General features: G+C 43.8%; 1 protein-coding gene across 8 annotated transcripts in view; it reads left to right on the forward strand.

The window, feature by feature from the left end:
* HPGD (15-hydroxyprostaglandin dehydrogenase) overlaps window positions 1–20833 on the forward strand; it is a 287193-nt gene that overhangs the window by 48695 nt on the left and 217665 nt on the right. For all 8 annotated transcript variants that reach the window (XR_004539278.1, XR_004539281.1, XM_033942717.1 and 5 more), the window contains exon 4: window positions 14441–14537. Coding sequence is in view for 6 of the 8 variants with exons in the window: in XM_033942717.1 (XP_033798608.1) it covers window positions 14441–14537 (97 nt within the window). In the remaining 2 variants the exon portion in view is untranslated. The remainder of the gene's footprint in view (window positions 1–14440; window positions 14538–20833) is intronic.

A 20833-nucleotide genomic window follows, 5' to 3' on the forward strand; every position in this document is an offset into this window, starting at 1 on the left:
CTCGTTACCGGACTCCCAAAGAGCAGGATTCGATAAGTTTATGTCCAACCTGTCTCAATTGCGGTTGTACCTATTCCATGCAGTGTACGACGCCTTTGAGCTGGTTTCGAGGGTGTCGGCCTTCGCAGTGGCCATGCGCCGCTTGGCCTGGCTTCGCACCCTCGACATGGACCCAAACCTGCAGGAACGCCTTGCAGACTTGCCTTGTGTGGGGTCCGAGTTATTTGACGAGTCATTGGATGCGGCGACCAAGCGGTTGTCGGAGCAGGAGCGCTCTTTAGCATCCCTGGTCCGCCCCAAACCTAGGCCCCCGCCGCAGAAACCTTTCCGGCCCCCGCCGCGCCGATACCCCCAGAAGTCGACCCCGGCTTTCTCAAGACCGCCTCCGAGACGTCCGGCTCAGCGAGGCAGAGGGGGACAAACCCAGGCCCCGGCGCAGGGCCCTTCTAAGCCCGCGCCTTCATTTTGACGGGCTGAGCGGACGGGGCGGGCTCCCCTCCGCGCTTTCTCAAGTAACCCTCCCCATCGGGGGGCGTCTTCAGTCCTTCCGGGAGGCATGGACCGGGATTACCTCAGACGCTTGGGTGCTCCGGATCGTCTCCGAGGGCTACTCGCTCAACTTTGCGTCCTCGCCACCGGACAGTCCCCCAAGTTTAGCCTTTTGCAACCGCTCGCAGCTACCGACCCTTCTGACCGAAGCCAAGGCTCTCTTGAAGCTTCGGGCGGTCGAGCGGGTCCCCAAGGACCAGCGGGGTACGGGGTTTTACTCCCGTTACTTTTTGGTCCCAAAAAAGACCGGGGACATGCGCCCCATACTGGACCTCAGGAAACTCAACAAATTCCTGGTCCGGGAGAAGTTTCGAATGCTATCTCTCCCGGTTTTATATCCTCTCTTGGAAGAAGGGGACTGGATGTGCTCCCTCGACTTGAAGGAAGCATATACCCATGTTCCGGTGCACCCCGCCTGCCGAAGATTTTTACGATTCCAGGTGGGGGACCTCCACCTTCAGTACAGGGTTCTGCCCTTCGGCCTGGCCGCGTCCCCACGAGTATTCACGAAGTGCATGGTGGTGGTGGCGGCAGCCCTGAGGTCTCGTGGGCTCCACGTGTTCCCTTACCTGGACGACTGGCTCATCAAAGCCTCGACCAGGGAGGGGGTTATCTCAGCGACCCGACAGTCTATTGCCTTCCTGCAAACCCTCGGGTTCGAGATAAATTTTCCAAAGTCTCAGTTGAGGCCGGCTCAGTCTCTTCAGTTCATAGGTGCAGTGCTGGACACGGTGCGCCTACGCTCCTACCTTCCGACCCAGCGGTTGGAAGCCTTGGTACGGATGGGCCGCCAGGTATCTCAACGATCGATGGTGTCAGCCAAGCGCATGATGATGCTGCTAGGCCATATGGCCTCGACGGTACATGTCACGCCATTTGCGAGGCTGCACCTGAGGATCCCTCAGTATACCCTCGCGTCACAGTGGCGCCAGGAGTGCGATCCGGAATCTCGCCTTATTTCGGTGACTCCGCTTTTGCGGAAATCGCTACGTTGGTGGACAGACTCTTCAAATCTGTCCATGGGGCTACTGTTTCGCACCCTTCCGTTTCAAAAGGTCTTGACCACGGACTCCTCGGAGTACGCGTGGGGAGCCCACCTCGACGGTCTCCGCACGCAGGGCCTGTGGTCGGCAGAAGACCGTCGCTGTCATATCAACGTGCTAGAGCTTCGGGCCATCTTCCTAGCACTTCGAACCTTCGTTCACGTATTACAGGACCAGGTGGTCCTCGTCCGCACGGACAATCAAGTAGCAATGTACTATGTGAACAAACAAGGGGGAACGGGGTCTTGGCCCCTCTGCTCCGAGGCTCTTCGCCTTTGGGAGTGGGCGGCCTCCCAGAACATCTTCCTCCGGGCGGTCTACATCCAGGGAGAACTGAATTGTCTGGCGGACAAACTCAGTCGACTCCTGCAACCGCACGAGTGGACCCTACACTCAGCAGTCCTGCGCGAAGTTTTCGCTCGCTGGGGAACGCCACAGGTGGATCTGTTTGCCTCCCCGGAGACACACAGACTACCACTGTATTGTTCTCGGATGTACTCGCGGGATCGTCTGGAGGCGGATGCCTTCCTCCTCGATTGGGACGGGAGGTTCCTGTATGCATTCCCTCCCTTCCCTCTGATCATGCGAACGTTAGTACATCTCAAATCGTCCACGGCCACGATGATTCTCATAGCACCTCGGTGGCCGCGTCAGCACTGGTTCTCCCTGCTGCTTCAGCTCAGTGCCAGGGAACCTCTTCTTCTGCCAGTCTTTCCATCTCTGCTGTCTCAGAGTCAAGGATCCATGTTACATCCCAATCTGCAGTCATTGCACCTAACAGCTTGGTTTCTTGCGCCCTGACTTCTCCGGATCTGTCCCAATCGGTGAAAGATGTGTTGGAAGCCTCCCGCAAGATCTCGACGAGGCTCTGCTATTCGCAGAAGTGGACCAGGTTCTCCACCTGGTGTTCGGCTTTTCACCTGGATCCAGTAGCGGTTCCGGTATCCTCGGTTTTGGACTACTTACTCCATCTGTCACGCTCGGGCTTGAAAACCACTTCGGTGCGTGTTCATCTTAGTGCGATTTCCGCTTTCCACCAACCCCTGGATGGACGCCCCCTGTCAATCCATCCCTTGGTGACACGCTTCATGAAGGGGTTACTCAGGGTTTGTCCCCCTCTTAAGCCTCCTCCTGTCGTGTGGAATCTGAATGTGGTTTTAGCTCAACTGATGAAACCCCCTTTTGAGCCACTCAACAAGTCCCCCTTGAAATTGCTGACTTGGAAGGTGGTGTTTTTGATTGCCCTCACCTCCGCTAGGCGGATTGGGGAGCTACAAGCCTTGGTTGCGGACCCCCCTTTCACCGTCTTCCATCATGACAAGGTGGTTCTCCGCACCCATCCTAAGTTTGTCCCTAAGGTTGTTTCTGATTTCCACCTCAATCAGTCCATTGTCCTTCCCGTGTTCTTTCCTAAGCCCCACTCCCATCCTGGCGAGACGGCGCTTCACACGCTTGACTGTAAGAGGGCGTTGGCGTATTACCTTCAACGCACCAGGTCTCATCGGAAGGTCCCTCAATTGTTCCTGTCCTTCGATCCCAATCGATTAGGGCACCCAGTTTCCAAGCGCACTCTGTCTAACTGGTTGGCGGCTTGCATTTCCCTTTGCTATGCTCAGGCTGGCCTCCCTCCCCCGGGTCGAGTCACGGGGCACAAGGTCCGAGCAATGGCAGCCTCGATAGCTTTCCTCCGTTCCACTCCGATGGAGGACATCTGTAAGGCTGCCACTTGGTCTTCGGTTCATACATTCACATCTCATTACTGCCTGGACACCCTATCCAGGAGTGACGGCCGGTTTGGCCAGTCAGTCTTGCAAAATCTATTTTCCTAAATTGCCATCCTCCCACCTACCCTTTTGTGATTGGCTTGGAGGTCACCCACATGTGAGAATATCATGCCTGCTTGTCCTGGGATAAAGCACAGTTACTTACCGTAACAGGTGTTATCCAGGGACAGCAGGCATATATTCTCACAACCCGCCCGCCTCCCCGGGGATGGCTTCTATGCTAGTTATGGAACTGAGGACCACGAGGTGGGATGCGCCCTCTAGTGGGCAGAAGGCACGCACATGCGTGGTGCAGTGTGCAAACTTGAAACTTCTAGCAAGTTTGCTTGAAAAGCTGTCCGCGCCGGGGCTCCGTAGATGACGTCACCCACATGTGAGAATATATGCCTGCTGTCCCTGGATAACACCTGTTACGGTAAGTAACTGTGCTTTATCTGTAACCCATGTATTAACTTACCTTGTTGTGAACCGCCTAGAACTTTTTTGGTATGGCAGTATATAAGAATAAAATTATTATTATTATTTTGATTAATACTGCAAAGTATTGTGGTGTTTATTCTACCAATACCTATCCTACTGCATTTAGAAATTCACCTATTCTTATTCAAGTGCTTACTAGGTATTAAACACATCAGGATGTTTTGAGGAGGAATTCTGGAAACAGGTTTTACAGTATAAGTGTTAGTTTACCTCTAGAGAATGACACGGGGACCAAGTTTTCCCCATCCCTGTTGGAGCTCATTTTCCTGTCCCATCCCGGAAAGTTCTTTTCCTATTGTGCCCCATTCCTGCATGCTCTGTCCTTATCTGTACAAGCCTCAAACACTTTAAAATCATAAATGTTTGAGGCTTGTGTGGTTAAGGCAGAGCTTATAGGAATGGGACAGTAACAACTCGCTGGGACGGGATGGGGAAATAGAGTTCCTATGGGGACTCTGTCCATTCGGTGGTGGATACTTCTATCCAGTCTAGCCAAATGCCTTCTCGTTCAGTCTCTACCGCATCAGAAGCTGCTCACTATGGATGCCTCCATACTGGGTTGGGGAGCCCACCTAGACAGCCTACATGCTTAATGTGTTTAGACTCCTCACAAAAAAGACTTATCACATCAATCTCTTGGAGAACTGTGCAATTTGCAACACCCTTCGCACCTTCCAGGATCACCTCCAGAATAAGTCCTCATTTTGCACAGTCAAGTTGCCATGTTCTACTTGAACAAACAAGGAGGCACAGAGTCTCACCCACTATGCCAGGAAGTGATACAAATATGTACCTGGGCAATTGTTTGCAATATATTCCTCAAGGCAGTTTACCTAGTGGGAAAACCAAAACATCTTAGCAGACAAGCTGAGCAGACTCTTTCAACCTCATGAATAGTCACTCAGCCCTCCCCTCTTGTGACAGATATTCTCAGATTGGGGAATCCCCAAAGCAGACCTCTGCTTCTCCCCACAACAATAAACCTTCATTCTTCGGTTCCAGACTCTAACTTCTGATCGTCTGGAGTCAGATACCTTTCTCCTCAACTGGAGAAACAAATTTCTCTATGTATTCTCTCCAATTCCACCAGTTGGGAAAACTCTAATCAAACTTTGATTCTCACAGTGCCTCGGTGGCCACATTAACTGTGGTTTCCTCTTCTTCTGCAACTCGGTGTTTGGAAACCCATCAAACTTCAGTTGTTTCTATCATTGCTCACACAGAATGAAGGCTCGCTCCTTCATCCCAGTCTACATTCTTTGGCATTCACAGCATATCTCTCTCAATACAACACAGTGTCTTATATACCACAATTTTCTACAAGGACTCTATGCAGTTTACAATAAGATTTAGATCAAGTTCTTGAGGTTACATTGTTAGGAGGGGTGAAGGATAAGAGTAGCTTTAGAGAGAAGAGTTAAATTACTTCTGGAAGTCAAGCTAGGTGGTGGGTTGTCTTTGATAGGTTGGCAGTTTGTTCCAAATGAGAGGTCCTTGGTATTCAAAGATAGCCTAAAACATCTTCCGTCAAACTTGTTGAGACGATGGGAAGGATAGTTTGAAGTGGCGTGATACATGTGAATTGAAGGATTTGGGGACTTCAGAAGTTAGTCCATTTTCAGTTTTCTTCATAGATCACTTTGTAAACCATGCAGGCTCTCTTGAACTGTATTCTCTCATCAGCAGCCAGTATGGTTCTAATAGTGGACTTGCCCTCTCATATCAATTCCTTTTGAGAATGTCTTGCAGCCATGTTTTGTAGTAGTTGTAGTCTCTTTTGTTTTTTCTGTAATGCCACATTATAATTAGTTGCAATAGTCCAGGTATGGTATTAGGACAGATTGTGCTGCTGTCCTGAACTGGTCTGGGTTAGGGCTGGTTTTATTGTCCTAAGTTGTCTTATCTTAAAAGAAGAATATTATTCACTAGAGAGGTTATGTGTGCTGAAGGTTAAGTTTGTCTATTGTAACTCCCAGTACTTAGGAGAACATAAGAATTGCCGCTGCTGGGTCAGATCAGTGGTCCATCGTGCCCAGAAGTCAGCTCACACAGTGGCCCTCTGGTCAAAGACCAGCGCCCTAAGACTAGCCCTACCTGCGTACATTCTGGTTCAGCAGGAACTTGTCTAACTTTGTCTTGCATCCCTGGAGGGTGTTTTCCCTTATGACAGACTCCGGAAGAGCATTCCAGTTTTCTACCACTCTCTGGGTGAAGAAGAACTTCCTTATGTTTGTACGGAGTCTATACCCTTTCAACTTTAGAGAGTGCCCTCTCATTCTCCCTACCTTGGAGAGGATGAACAACCTGTCTTTATCTACTAAGTCTATTCCCTTCAGTACCTTGAATGTTTTAATCATGTCCCTCTCAGTCTCCTCTGTTTGAGGGAGAAAAGGCCCAGTTTCTCTAATCTTTCACTGTACGACAACTCCTCCAGCCCCTTAACCATTTTAGTCGCTCTTCTCTGGACCCTTTTGAGTAGTACCATGTCCTTCATGTACGGCGACCAGTGCTGGACGCAGTACTCCAGGTGAGGGTGTACCATGGCCGGGTACAGTGGCATGATAACCTTCTCCGATCTGTTCCTGATCCCCTTCTTTATCATTCCTAGCATTCTGTTCGCCTTTTTTGCCACCACGGCGCATTGCGCAGATGGCTTCATTGACTTGTCGATCAGAACTCCCAAGTCTCTTTCTTGGGAGGTCTCTCCAAGTACCGCCCCAGACATCCTGTATTCGTGCATGAGATTTTTGTTACTGACATGCATCACTTTACACTTATCCATGTTGAACCTCATTTGCCATGTCGATGCTCATTTCTCCAGCTTGATTATGTCACGTTGCAGATCTTCGCAATCCCCCTGTGTCTTCACTACTCTGAATAACTTCGTATCGTCCGCAAATTTAATCACCTCACTCGTCATACCAATGTCCAGATCGTATATAAAGATGTTGATGAGCCAGGGTCCAAGCACCGAGCCCTGCGGCACCCCACTGGTGATGCTCTTCCAGTCCGGGTATTGTCCATTTACCCCCACTCTCTGTTTCCTATTCTCCAGCCAGTTTTTAATCCACGTGAGTATCTCATTCTCGATTCCATGGCTTACAATTTTCTGAAGTAGTCGTTCATGTAGAACCTTGTCGAACGCCTTCTGAAAATCCAGATATACAATGTCGACCGGGTCATCCTTGTCTATCTGACTGTTTACTCCCTCGAAGAAGTGTAGCAAATTCATCAAACAAGATCTGCCTTTGCTGAAACTGTGCTGGCTGGTCCTCATCAGACTGTGTCCATCAAGGTGATCAATGATGCGGTCCTTTATCAGCACCTCTACCATCTTTCCCGGTTCCAAGGTCAGACTTGCCAGTCTGTAGTTTCTCGGATCTCCCCTCGAACCTTTTTTGAAGATCGGCGTACCATTTGCCACCTTCCAGTCTTCCTGAATCTTTACCGATTTGATCGACAGATTAGCTATTAGTTGAAGCATAAGAACATAAGAAGTTGCCTCTGCTGAGTCAGACCAGAGGTCCATCGCGCCCAGCAGTCCGCACCCGCGGCGGCCCATCAGGCCCATGAGCTATAGTCTCTTTCAGTTCCTTGATGACCCTTGGATGGATGTCATCCGGTCCCGGGAATTTATCACTCTTGAGCCTATCGATCTGCCTGCATACCTCTTCTAGACTGACCGTCGACCCTGTCAGTTTCCCGTCTTAGTTTCCAGCATATAGCCTGATGGGTTCCGGTATGCTGTGTATATCCTCTTCGGTAAATAAAGATGCAAAAAATGTGTTCAGTTTGTCGGCGATTGCTTTATCCTCCTTTAACACTCCCTTTATTCCACGGTCATCAAACGGTCCCACCATTTCCTTCGCGGGTCATTTCCCCTTTATAAATCAAAAGAACGGCTTGAAGTTTTTCACCTCCTTGGCTATTTTTTCCTCAGTCTCTTTTGGCCCCTCTTACCACTTTATGGCACCTGCGTTGATGCTGTTTGTGCTTTTTCCAGTTTTTGTCAGTTTTTGATCTTTTCCATTTCTTAAACAAAGTTTTCTTGTCTCTGATCACTTCCTTCACCGCTACAGTGAGCCACGCCGGTTGTTTTTCCTCTTGGATCCCTTGTTGATACGCGGTATATATAGATTTTGCGTCTCGGTGACTGTTTTTAAAAAAGGACCAAGCTTGCTTTAGCGTTTTTACATTGCCTATCCTCTTCTTAATCTTCTTCCCCCTTCTTAATCTTCTCTCATCCATTCATAATTCCCTTTTCGGAAGTTCAGTGCCATGGCCGTCGTTCTAGACCGATGTTTCACCCCTGCGTCCAGGTCGAAGCGGATCATGTTGTGATCGCTGTTTCCCAGCGTCCCTTCTACTTCTACACCTTGTGCCGGTCCTCAAAGTCCATTTAGAATTAAGTCCAGAATTGCATTTCCTCTCATATTTTCCTTGACAAGTTGTTCCAGGAAGCAATTGCCTAAAGCATCCAGGAACTTGGCCTCTCTAATGCAGCCGGAGGTGCCTAGGTTCCAGTCTATCTCCAGATAGTTGAAGTCACACATGATAACTACGTTGCCTCTCTTGCATTTGCATTTAATCTCATCTATCATTTCTTCATCAATTTCTTCAGACTGCCCTGGGGGTCGGTAGTAGATGCCAATCTTCATTTCCAGTCCATTTGTTCCTGGAATTTTGACCCATAGAGATTCTAGCTTATCAGTCTGTTGTGGCGTATTCTCTCCAGTAGATTCAATTCCCTCTTTGACGTATATGGCAATGCCCCCACCTTTTTGAGCCACTCTGTCTCTGCGGTATAGTTTGTATCCTGGTAGCACAGTGTCCCAGACGTTTTCCTCAGTCCACCATGTCTCTGTGATGCTGATGATGACCACATTATCCCTTTGTGCCATAGCTTCTAATTCACCCATCTTATTCCTTAGGCTTCTTGCGTTCGTGTCCTTTCTTGCATTTCCTTCCCTTCTGTGTCCCTTTCGATATGTCTTGTCTTATCTTTAATCTCTCACCTGTGGACAGTTCTAATTGTATGCTATGTAATGAGTTTTATAGCCTTCAAAACATAATATACTTTTTTTATTTTAGTTTGCGAAGTTTCTCATCTTCATTCTATGTATAGCCAAAGAATCATTCACTAGCACTCTAAATTACTTGAAAAATACTTTCAATGATCTGAGTGCATGGATGAGATCATCTGTATAAGAGAGAATGTGATCCTGGGTCGAGGGCAGATTATTTCCCAGTGTTCTTTAAATAAATGTTAAATAACACAGGTGATAGTGGTGAGCCCTGTGGAACACCACAGTTGACCTTCCATTGCTGGGATCTCTTGTCTTTCCAAACTTCATTTTTTCTATTTTATTAAGAAATGTGAAAATCGTTTTAGTACCACACCCTGAACTCCAAATTCATTTAATTTGAGAGAGAGAGAGTTTCACTGCATCAAACACTGCAGAGATATCAAATTGTAGCAGTATAGATTGTTTGCCTTTGCTGTGTTTATCTTATTTTAGATGCTAGTTCAAGTAATTGGGATTTGGTTCTATGCCTTGGCCTGAAGCCATGTTATAATTTGTGGAATCCATCTGTTTGGTCTATGAATTTAGCTAGTAGTGTACTTAACACAGGATTCTAGTATCTTGGCAGGCCATGAAATCCCCACTAAAGGCCTGAAATTTTCTACTTTGGTCAGGTCATGGTTTATGGCTTTAGGTATAGGTGTCAACATTATAGCTGATATTGTTTTGGGGTAGAGTCCATTTTCTAAGCATATACAGTGGTACCTTGGATTACGAGCATAATCCGTTCCAGGAGCATGCTCGTAATCCAAAATGCTCGTTTATCAAAGCGAGTTTCCCCCAAAATAATGGAAACTCGCTTTGATACGTTCCTTAGGCCAGCGGCACTCCTTTATCCCCCCCCCCACGAGAACCGGAATTGCTCCCCCAAAGGCCCCTCTGCTATTGGGCACCCCCCCCCCCCGCCGCGATTGAGCACCCCCCACCGCTTCTTACTGTCATCTGGGCACCGGCATGTCCTGTGTGTTGGTGTCGGTGCCCGAAGATCGGCTTCCTCTTCTTGCTGGGCCTTGAGCATCTGCGCATGCTCAAGGCCTGCAAGTTCACGTTCTCTCCGAGATCTCCGAGAATCTCTGAGAGAATGTGAACTCGCAGGCCTTGAGCATGCGCAGATGCTCAAGGCCCAGCAAGAAGAGGAGGCCGATCTTCGGGCACCGGCACCAACGTACAGGACATGCCGGTGCCCAGATGACAGTAAGAAGTGGCGGGGGGGGTGCCGGATTGCCGGGGGGGGGGAGGGTGCCGGATCATGGGGGCGCCGCTCACAAATCGAGGCACGCTCGGTTTCCAAGGCACCGATTTTGCGAATGTTTTGCTCGTCTTGCAAAACACTCGCAAACCGGTGCACTCGTAAACCGAGGTACCACTGTATTTACTAGGTTTGTCAGACATAGTAGAAAGCTAGGGGAGGGGGCATGAGTCAGCAAGCTAACAGAACATATATCTAAGTAACAATGCTTTTGGATAGTCTCTTTAGCCAGTTTAAGATCTCTTGTGTGTTGACTGAGGAGAATTTTGATAAGCATCTGTCAGCTGAGATTAGAGAGTTGCGTGGGGACAGAAATCCCATCCATCTCTGCCAGAATCCCACCCGTCCCTGCTAGGATCCTTCCCGTCCTCACCCAACCCTGCCAAGATTCCCTCCACCCCTGTGAGGAATCCCCTCCATCCCTGCCTGTCCCCCATAAAAAGCAGCAATTACTTCTGAAAGGATCATCAATTCCACAGTTTCTTTTGTGTTTGTGCTGCTGTTTTCCTTGTGGAATCTCTTTGGTGGAACCCTTTTCTTTGTTTTCTGTTCATGTAATTAACTTATAAACCCCCTCTTTTACTAAGGCATGCTAGCCGATTTAGCGTGCGCTAAATGCTAATGCGTCCATAGAATATAATGGACACGTCAGCATTTAGCGCACACTAAATCAGCTAGCACACCTTAGTAAAAGAGGGAGTTTATAAATTAAATACCTGAACAGAAAACAAAAAAAGGTTCCAACAGAGATTACACTAGGAAAACAGCAACGTAAATGCAAAAGAAACTGTGGAATTGATGATCCTGATGAATTCTTTATTTGAAAAAGGTGCAGATGAATTAAAAAATAAAACACAATATGAAAATATAAAACACAGTAAAAGATTTCATCAGGATCATCAAAGTGTGAGATAATAAAATTTGCAGATGACACCAAACTATTTAGGGGAGCTCGGACTAAAGAGGACTCTGAGGAATTGCAAAGAGACTTGAACAAACTAGGGAAATGGGCGACAAAATGGCAAATGAAGTTCAACGTTGAGAAATGTAAAGTATTGCATGTGGGAAGCAGAAACCCGAGGTACAACTATACGATGGGAGGGATGTTATTGAATGAGAGTACCCAAGAGAGGGACTTGGGGGTAATGGTGGACAGGTCAATGAAGCCGACGGCACAGTGCGCAGCGGCTGCTAAGAGAGCGAATAGAATGTTAGGTATAATCAAGAAGGGTATTACAACCAGGACGAAAGAAGTTATCCTGCCGCTGTATCGGGCGATGGTGTGCTCACACCTGGAATACTGCATCCAGTTTTGGTCGCCATACCTTAAGAAGGATATGGCGTTACTCGAGAGAGTTCAGAGAAGAGCGACACGTCTGATAAAAGGGATGGAAAACCTTTCATACGCTGAGAGATTGGAGAAACTGAGTCTCTTTTCCCTGGAGAAGAGGAGACTTAGAGGGGATATGATAGAGACTTATAAGATCATGAGGGGCATAGAGAGAGTAGAGAGGGACAAATTCTTCAAACTTTCAAAAAATAAAAGAACAAGAGGGCATTCGGAAAAGTTGAAAGAGGACAGATTCAATACAAATGCCAGGAAGTTCTTCTTTACCCAACGTGTGGTGGATACCTGGAATGCGCTTCCAGAGGACGTTATAAGGCAGAATACAGTACTGGGATTTAAGAAAGGATTGGACAATTTCCTGCTGGAAAAGGGAATAGAAGGGTATAAATAAAGAATTACTGCTCAGGTCCTGGCCTGTTGGGCCGCCGCGTGAGCGGACTGCTGGGCAAGATGGACCACAGGTCTGACCCAGCAGAGGCATTGCTTATGTTCTTATGACTGAGAGAACATCATCGGTGTTCTATATAATTATAGACTTGGATCTTACATTTTACTGACAAGATTAATTAATTCATTGGTTAGGAAAGTTTTCTTCAGACTGAGGCAATTGAGAACAATTAGATGTGTTCTGAGTAGGGCCAACTTCAGAATAATAGGGTAAGGATCCTGCTCCCTTACTAGACTACTGCAATTCCTCGTATTGCTGATTAAAAAATGTGGGAGATTGCAGCTACTCCAAAATACGGCTGCCAGACTGATCTTCCAGCAAAACAAATTCAAGAGTTACTCCACTCTTAGAAAAAAGTGGTTACCTGTAGAAGGTGTTCTGAGGACAGCAGATGTATATTCTCACAACCCTCCCATCTCTCCTAGTTGGTTTCTTAGTTATCTTACTGAGCTGAAGGTCTCATGAGCTGACAGGCAGGAAGGAAATTGGAGAGAGCCTAAAAAATTCCAAACCCATGATCATTATGCCCTTGTGTCGAGGGCAGGAGGGCCTGGGATTCCTCCTGCCTGATCGTGATCGGCAGGCGGGGGTGCCTCCGGACAGGAGGGCTTGGGATCCCTCCTGCCCGATCGTGATCGGCAGGTGGGTGTGCCGCGGGGCAAGAGGGCTTGGGCTCCCTCTTGTCCCGATCATGTTGGGGAAGGTGGGTGCTGCCGGGGCAACAGGGCTTGAGCTCCCTCTTGCCCCGATCGAGTCGGGGGAAGGTGGGTGCCGCCAGGGCAAGAGGGAGCCTCTTGCCCCGATCGTAGTCGGGGGTTCGGGTTGCCGCGAGCCAGGAGGGCTTGGGCTCCCTCCTACCCGGATCATTGTAGGGGGGGGATTCTGTAACCGGTGGTGTTTTTGACAGACACCAGTTACAAAATCCAGCTTTTAGGCGAAGGACTGGCTCCTCCTTCGCCTAAAAGCCCTTGTTTTGGGCATTTGGGACTTAGGCTTTTTTTAGGTTGATTATATGGTGTAAGTTTAGATGTAGTGGTGGTCTGGGCGTTTAAACAGCTGAATGTAGAGGCAGGCCAATTTTTTAAAAAAACCTCCTTTTTGGATGTTTTTTTGATAATGGACATTTTCCCTGCTTCTACTTTCAACGTTTAAGTCCTTAGGCCAAAAGGGGACTTAGACGCTTTTTTTGATTATGCCTCTTCACAGTTATATATCGCTCTTGAACATATATATTTTCCCAGCTTTCAGCAAGAATTTTAAGTGTCTGAATATGGTGATAAGTGAAGAAGAAAGAGAAAATATGTTGTTTTTGTTCAGGCTTGTATAATAGTTCTCATTACTGGGAAAATCCTGACAGATTTCAACACAGTTTAATGATTACATCCCACTGTGTCTCCTTTTTTTATTTTTTTAATCCTTATGTAAACAATCGCAGAAATTAAATTTCTAGGAGTGGAAATACACCAAATTCGGTCCATGTCTTAAAATCTTGTTTTCTTTGTCATATCTATTTATTTATTCATACATGTTTTTAAGAAGGTCATTTCATAAATAATGCACACTATTTTTAAAAATTTAAATGTAGGGAGCATGAGGTAACACCTCCCAGCCATATTTGTGTAGTTTTTCAATGACATTCTCTATGTGCGGGCGAGCATTGTTGTGAAGAATGATTTGCTCAGCCAAGATCAATTGAGGTTGGGTTTTGTACATTTTTCTGCACATGAGTCCACCAGACTTCGACCTTTTTCCAAAGTTGAAACAACCTATGCGTGGACATCGTTTTGCATCTCTGGAAGAGCTTTCTTCTGCCGGTACCCGAGCCATTCGGCAACTGAACTAAAACGGTGTCTTGGATGGAATAATGAAGCTTCCTGGACATTGGGACTCGGTCATTGCAAAGGAGGGAGACTATATTGAAGGATTGTAAATAAATACTTGAAAAAATAAAACATGTAAATTTTAAATAAATAGTGTGCATTATTTATGAAATAACCCTCATATATACCACCTATATGTTAATGAGGACAATTGAAGCAGTCCTCAAATGAAATCATCATTCAAAATCTACCCTTCACTTTCCCACCCTCCTTAATAAAATCATTTAATTCTTCCGGATTATACATTTTCCCTTAATCCTTACTACAAAAAAAAAAAAAAAGAAACATCCACCTACGCCAGAATATCTACTATTTAATGATATGGGTAAAGCCAAGTTTTTAGCTTGCAGGAGAAAATGTTATTTGTGTCCTCTTGAAATTGCAACCAATATCAAATCGAGTTGATGAAAGAGAACAGTAGTAAATAATGTATCATATTTACTTAGTATTGGCAGTTTTGGGGTTGTTGTTTTTTTTTTCTTCCTCTTTAGAAACTTGTTAGTCTCGTATATAATGGAGCAAAAGAAAGTCATTTTGCAGGTCGTTCTAATTATACCTTTGATTTTATATTTCAGAATGGGATGATAAGAGGAACATATCTTGCTTTAAAGCATATGCGCAAAGACGAAGGAGGTGAAGGGGGTCTTATTGTTAATATGTCATCTTTAGCAGGTAAGACTAAGTAATTCTTTGCCTAACCATAAATAGGTTTAACTTTACCAATTAACTCTTAACTCTGGAATTTCTACAGTAGTACATAAACATATTATTTGTGTAACATTCCTTCAAGATGTCCCCATTGGGGCCAGCTCTGTTGTTCTTTCCCCCTTTATGTTTGTCTGGGCTCTGATCCTCTACCCAAGGAGAAAGGAGGATATTACAAGGTGGATTCCCTTCCCTTTTCCTTAGGAGCAACTATCAAATGTTGGTGAATTCAGCTCTAATTTTAAGATTTATATAAGAACATAAGAATTACCGCTGGGTTAGACCAGTGGTCCATCATGCCCAGCAGTCTGCTCATGCGGCGGTCCTCTGGTCAAAGACCAGCGCCCTAACTGAGACTAACCCTATCAGCATAGGTCCTTGTTCAGCAGGAACTTGTCTAACTTTGTCTTGCATCCCTGGAGGGTGTTTTCCCCTATGACAGACTCCGGAAGAGCATTTCAGTTTTCTACCACTCTCTGGGTGAAGAAGAACTTTCTTACGTTTGTACGGAATCTATCCCCTTTCAAATTTAGAGAGTACCCTCTCGTTCTCCCTACCTTAGAGATGGTGAACAACCTGTCCTTATCTACTAAGCCTATCCCCTTCAGTACCTTGAATGTTTCGATCCTGTCCCCTCTCAATCTCCTCTGTTCGAAGGAGAAGAGGCGCTTTAAGGTAGCTCCTCCAATCCCTTAACCATCTTAGTCGCTCTTCTCTGGAACCTTTCGAGTAGTACTGTGTCCTTCTTCATATACGGCGACCAGTGCTGTACGTAGTACTCCAGGTGAGGGCACACTATGGCCCGGTACAGCGGCATGATAACCTTCTCCGATCTGTTTGTGATCCCCTTCTTTATCATTCCTAGCATTCTGTTTGCCTTTTTTGCCGCCGCCGCACATTGCGTGGACGGCTTCATCGATTTGTCAATCAGAACTCCCAAGTCCCTTTCCTGGGAGGTCTCTCTCCAAGTACCACCCTAGACAACCTGTATTCGTGCATGAGATTTTTGTTACTGACATGCATCACTTTACACTTGTCCACGTTGAACCTCATCTGCCATGTCGATGCCCATTCCTTGAGCCTGATTATGTCACATTGCAGATCTTCGCAGTCCCCCTGCGTCTTCACTACTCTGAATAACTTCGTATCGTCCTCAAATTTAATCACCTCGCTCGTCGTACCTATGTCCATATTGTTTATAAAGATGTTGATGAACACGGGTCCAAGCACCAAGCCCTGCAGCACCCCACAGGTGATGCTCTTCCAGTCCGAGTATTGTCCATTTACCCCCTCTCTCTGTTCCTATGCTCCAGCCAGTTTTTAATCCACGTGAGTATTTCACCCTCGATGCCATGGCTCCAGTGCCAGTGCCATTGCTCCAGTGCTAATCTCTACAATGGATTCTAGGCAGGTAACAAATCATATCTAACAATACAATCAATTCATTTAAAGCATATCAAACTCTAAAACAATTTAAAAGTGATAAGTCGCTTTATTATAAAAGTTATAATAAGAAATTTGTCTTAATTCTGTTGCGAGGCCATTTCACAGTTTAGCACCAAGAATCCCTAAATGATTGGCCAAATAAAAGCAAGTAACTAAGGATCAGAGACAATAGAGAATATTAATTAATGATTTGCTGGAAAAAATATGTAATTCACCAGGCCTAATGGGCCCAAATCATATAATTTATATATATTACAATAACTGCCTTAAAATAATTATCATCTCAATAGGAAGTCGGTGCAAAAATGAAGTAGCCTGATCATATGTTTTAGCTATAAAAATCTGGCAAGCTGCTGTATTTTGAATCAACTGTAATCTGTTCCTTAATTGTATTGTTATACCACTGTATAAAGAATTGCAGTAGTCTAATTGTGGTAGAATTATCCTAAAGCTTTCAGAAGATAGAAATGGAAAAATCGCACGAAATTGACATAATTGAAAGATAATCTTAACAAATTTGTTTCTGATTCTCAAAATACAGATAAGACAGATAATATATAATTAAAGACAATATCCAAAACTTTAGATTTTTTCCTCTAAATCAAGCAATTCTCCAAAATATAACATACAGTAAAACCTTGGTTTATGAGCATAATTCGTTCCAGAAGCATATTTGTAATCCAAAGCACTCGTATATCAAAGCAAATTTCCCCATAGGGAATAATGGAAACTCGGATGATTCATTCCGCAACCTAAAAACTTTAATACAAAATACTATATGTATTTGTATTGCAAGACTCTGCTTGATTAGAACAGTCACTACACTCTTGAAGTGTCAGAGACAGAAGAACCATTGGCTCAGTTGTGATGTGACGCGTGTATACTGTATGTATTTGTATTGCAAGACATTGCTTGTATATCAAGTTAAAAATTTAATAAAATGTTTTGCTTGTCTTGTAAACACTTTTTCCCTCAATATCATCTGGATTTTTTTTTTTTGTTCAGTTTAAAAAAATTAATTAGTTAATTACATTCTGAGCAAATCTTTAAACTTCTTTAAAATTCTATAAGGCAGTGTCTTGCAAACTTTTTTTTCATCATGGCACACTAAACTTGGAGCCACATCTAGAGGGCCTCTGAGTGTGCACATACGCCAACTGATGACGGTGTAATGTCATCACGTCTTTGTCCTTTCATGCTCAGATTTCCTCCAGACATTGCCCTGAGCTTGGGGACCTTCCAAAACCCGGACAAACTGCTGAAATTTGGAAATTCCTACATTGCCAGGGGTGCAGAGGAGAGACGCCGGCGCCTGTGCCAGCAGTAACCAGTTTTGTATCTCGCCGTGGCATACCCAGAATCTCGCTGTGGCAAAAAGTTTACGATTCACTGACTTAAATAAAAAAATATACGTATTGTCTGCGTAAGATAAAACAAATAGTCTCAAACTTAACAGTTCATCCAAAGTGCTCATGTGTATATTAAAAAAGCAAAGGTGATATAGGGGAGCTTGCAGGACACCATATCTAGATCTCCCACTACTTTCCCTCTTCACTGAACTCTGTCCTCTGACGGTCTCTCCCACAGTTATCTCAAAACCTCTCACTTTTGTCATCTGTAATTATTCACACTGATAGATCACAAAACTAACCTCTCAAAATTCTTCTCACCTCTGCCAGCTGTGATCTGCTCGCTTAGATATGCTAAGGAAACATCCACTAATATTTCCTTCCTCAGAAAACTCCTTTACCTTCTTCATAACCTTAGTTAATGTGTGAATGACATGACATATTAATACACTTACAACCTGCTTTGTCTCATATTGCATCAAGTACACAGATCAAAATGCCTGCGTCACTAACACATAAACTACACATTATTAAATCTAATTTATATTTGTGTTACACTTGATAGTGTGAAAGTAGCAGTCTTTACTGTGACAGTAGCAGTCTTTACTGGTAATTGTAAAAAAATATCTATAGAGCATAGTAGAAAATTTGTCATAAAATAGATAATTATGGCTTAACAAATAGGTTGCATCATGCTTGTTGCAGAATAAAACTTTGGCTAGATTTATCAAAACAACAAACTGGGGAAGATGTGTAACACTGAAGAAAAACTTTCAAAAAATTAGTATCTTGGGTACCTTTTTAATAAGCTGCATTACAGTTTTGCAGTTATCATTCATTAATAGTCAAAAATTATGAAACTAGTGGTCAATACGGATGGCGTTGATAAGATTAGGGACCCAGCCTTGACAAAGCGTTTTATCGTGAAACATGTTGACAAAAGAAGTCCCTACAACGACCACAAATTAAAGCTAAGTTTACTTTATAATCAATTTTTAAAACTTCAGTACTTTTTGAATAATTAAATGATATGCAATATAATTAAGATATTTAAAATAATAATTTATTACTATACAAAATTGATTCAGGGAAGATTCTGCACATCAAACGTAACGTTATGATAAAGTTTGAAGTGGGGTGCATCTGAGGATCAATATAGCATTTTAGGGAGCTTGATTCTGAGTTTGGATCTGACCTTGTGGATATTTCCACCAGAAAGAAAGCATTTTATTATGTAACCCTATTTTTATGGAACAATTTACTGCTGTGTCTATGACCTGAATTTTCTCTTAAACAGTTTAAAATCAATTTGAAAAAATATCTTTTTACGATCGCTTTTTGAAGAAAAAGGGAAACTGGTCCTAGTGGGCTCTGGCAGATCTGTCACTGGATGAATAGTAATTGTAGCTGCTGACATGATAGTATGAAAGGATCTTTTTTCTTGTGTGTGAGTTACTATCCTATATTTTACAGGCATTCTGTCTTTTAATTTTATTGTACATCACCTTGATTTGCTTGACAAAGTACTGTATATATTCAAATATAAACCTAGATTTTTGGGCCAAAAAATGGCCCAAAAATTGGGGTCTCTGTTTATATTTGAGTCTTCCCTCTCTCAGACCCATCGCAGGCCTATCCTAAGCCCTGCTGGTCCAGTGGTGAGCCAGGGCAAGAGTGATCCTCCTCTGCTCCTGCCCCATGCAATCTTAGTATTCAAATTGGGTGATGCGAATTCCCACAGTGGTTGCTATGTTTACCAGCTTTTCTTAAGTATTTTCCCTATCTGACCCTGCAGGATCACAATCTAACTGTGGTACCTCATGCAATGTAGAGATTAAGTGACTTGCCTAGAGTCACAAGGAGAAGGCTAGTATTGAACTCGCAACCTCAGGGTGAGCCTGAAGCTCTAACCACTAGCCCACTCACTCCCACAGTAAACGTGTGAGACTGATGGGAGTTAAGTTTTTATTTTTAAGGGGAAAAAGGTTACCTTGGTTTATATTTGGATGGGTTTATATTTAAGTATATAAGGTAGGTAATTTTTTTCAAATACTAATAAACCATAAACTACATCTTCCCTCAAAGTTAACATGCAGACAATACACTTGCAAGTTTCAAGTTTATTAGTTATTTGATTAATCGCCTATCACAATTACTAAGCGATGTACAAATAATAACATAAATTTCTAAAATGTACAAAAAATAAGAGGTAAACATTAACAACAATATAAAAATCATTAAAAACAGACAAATTAAAACAAGGTAATTAAAACATAACAAGGAAACAATGGGGTAGAAGGGGAAGAAATACAATGAGAGGAAAGAGAGAAACGATTAAAGGTAAAATCCAAAAGGAATGGGAAAAACAAATAAATTATTGGAAATAAAAATCCACAACAGAATAAAATAGAGAGCAGATAGAAAGAGCGATTAACATTTCAATTAGATATTGAAAGCATCTTTAAAAAGAAAGCTCTTAAGTTGGCTCTTGAATTTATCCAGATTCTTCTCCTCTCTTAAATAAAGTGGAAGTGAATTCCATGTCTGTGGTGCCGTAACAGTAAAAATGTATTGTCTTCGAATATTTATGATTTTAAGAGTAGGAATGACCAATAAAAGTTGTTCATTAGATCTTAAAATTTTAGGAGAAGTATATGGAATTAAAGCTTTGTAAATAAAAGCTGGGGTTTTGTATAGTAATGATTTAAAAGTGAGTAAGGATAACTTATATAAAATTCGGTGTGCAACTGGGAGCCAATGTGCCTTTTGGAGTAATGGAGAGACATGATCGAACTTCTTGGCCCCCGTAATTAATTTAATGGAAGCATTTTGGATAATCTGCAATCTTCTAATTTCTTTTTGAGCCATTCCCTTGAATAAAGCATTACAATAGTCAATTTTCGAAATAATCATTGAATGAATTAGTATATTTAATGATTTAGGACAGAGAAATTTTGAGATAGATCGTATTTGACGTAATCTGTAAAAAGTAGCCTTAACCACGAAACTGATGTGGTCGTGATAGGTTAGATTTTCATCTAAGATGACACCTAAAATCCGAATCTTGTTTATTTGTTTGAGCGCAACCCCACATATTGGCACTTATATTAGAAGCTCTGTTCATATTTTGGATGTTCTGCATGGACATTCAAATCCTAATTATATAAAGCCAGGATATGGATATCTAAAACTGAAGTATGTCCTTATGGCAAGGATAGTGCTCTGCCTGTGTTTTGGGCAGGATTAGTGAAGGGCCAAGATATGGATGTCCAACAAAATTGTTAGAAGACTCCTGAGAAAATTAAAGTGTCATGGGATAGGTTGCAAAGTTCAGTTGTGGATTAAGAATTGGTTATCAGATAGAAAATAGAGGGTAGGGTTAAATAGTCATTTTTCTCAATGGAGGAGAGTAAACAGTGGAGTGCCGCAGGGGTCAGTCCTGAGACCAGTGCTATTTAACTTATTTAT

The sequence above is a fragment of the Geotrypetes seraphini genome, chromosome 1 (genome assembly GCF_902459505.1).
Source record: "Geotrypetes seraphini chromosome 1, aGeoSer1.1, whole genome shotgun sequence".
In the NCBI taxonomy this organism is placed as follows: domain Eukaryota; kingdom Metazoa; phylum Chordata; class Amphibia; order Gymnophiona; family Dermophiidae; genus Geotrypetes; species Geotrypetes seraphini.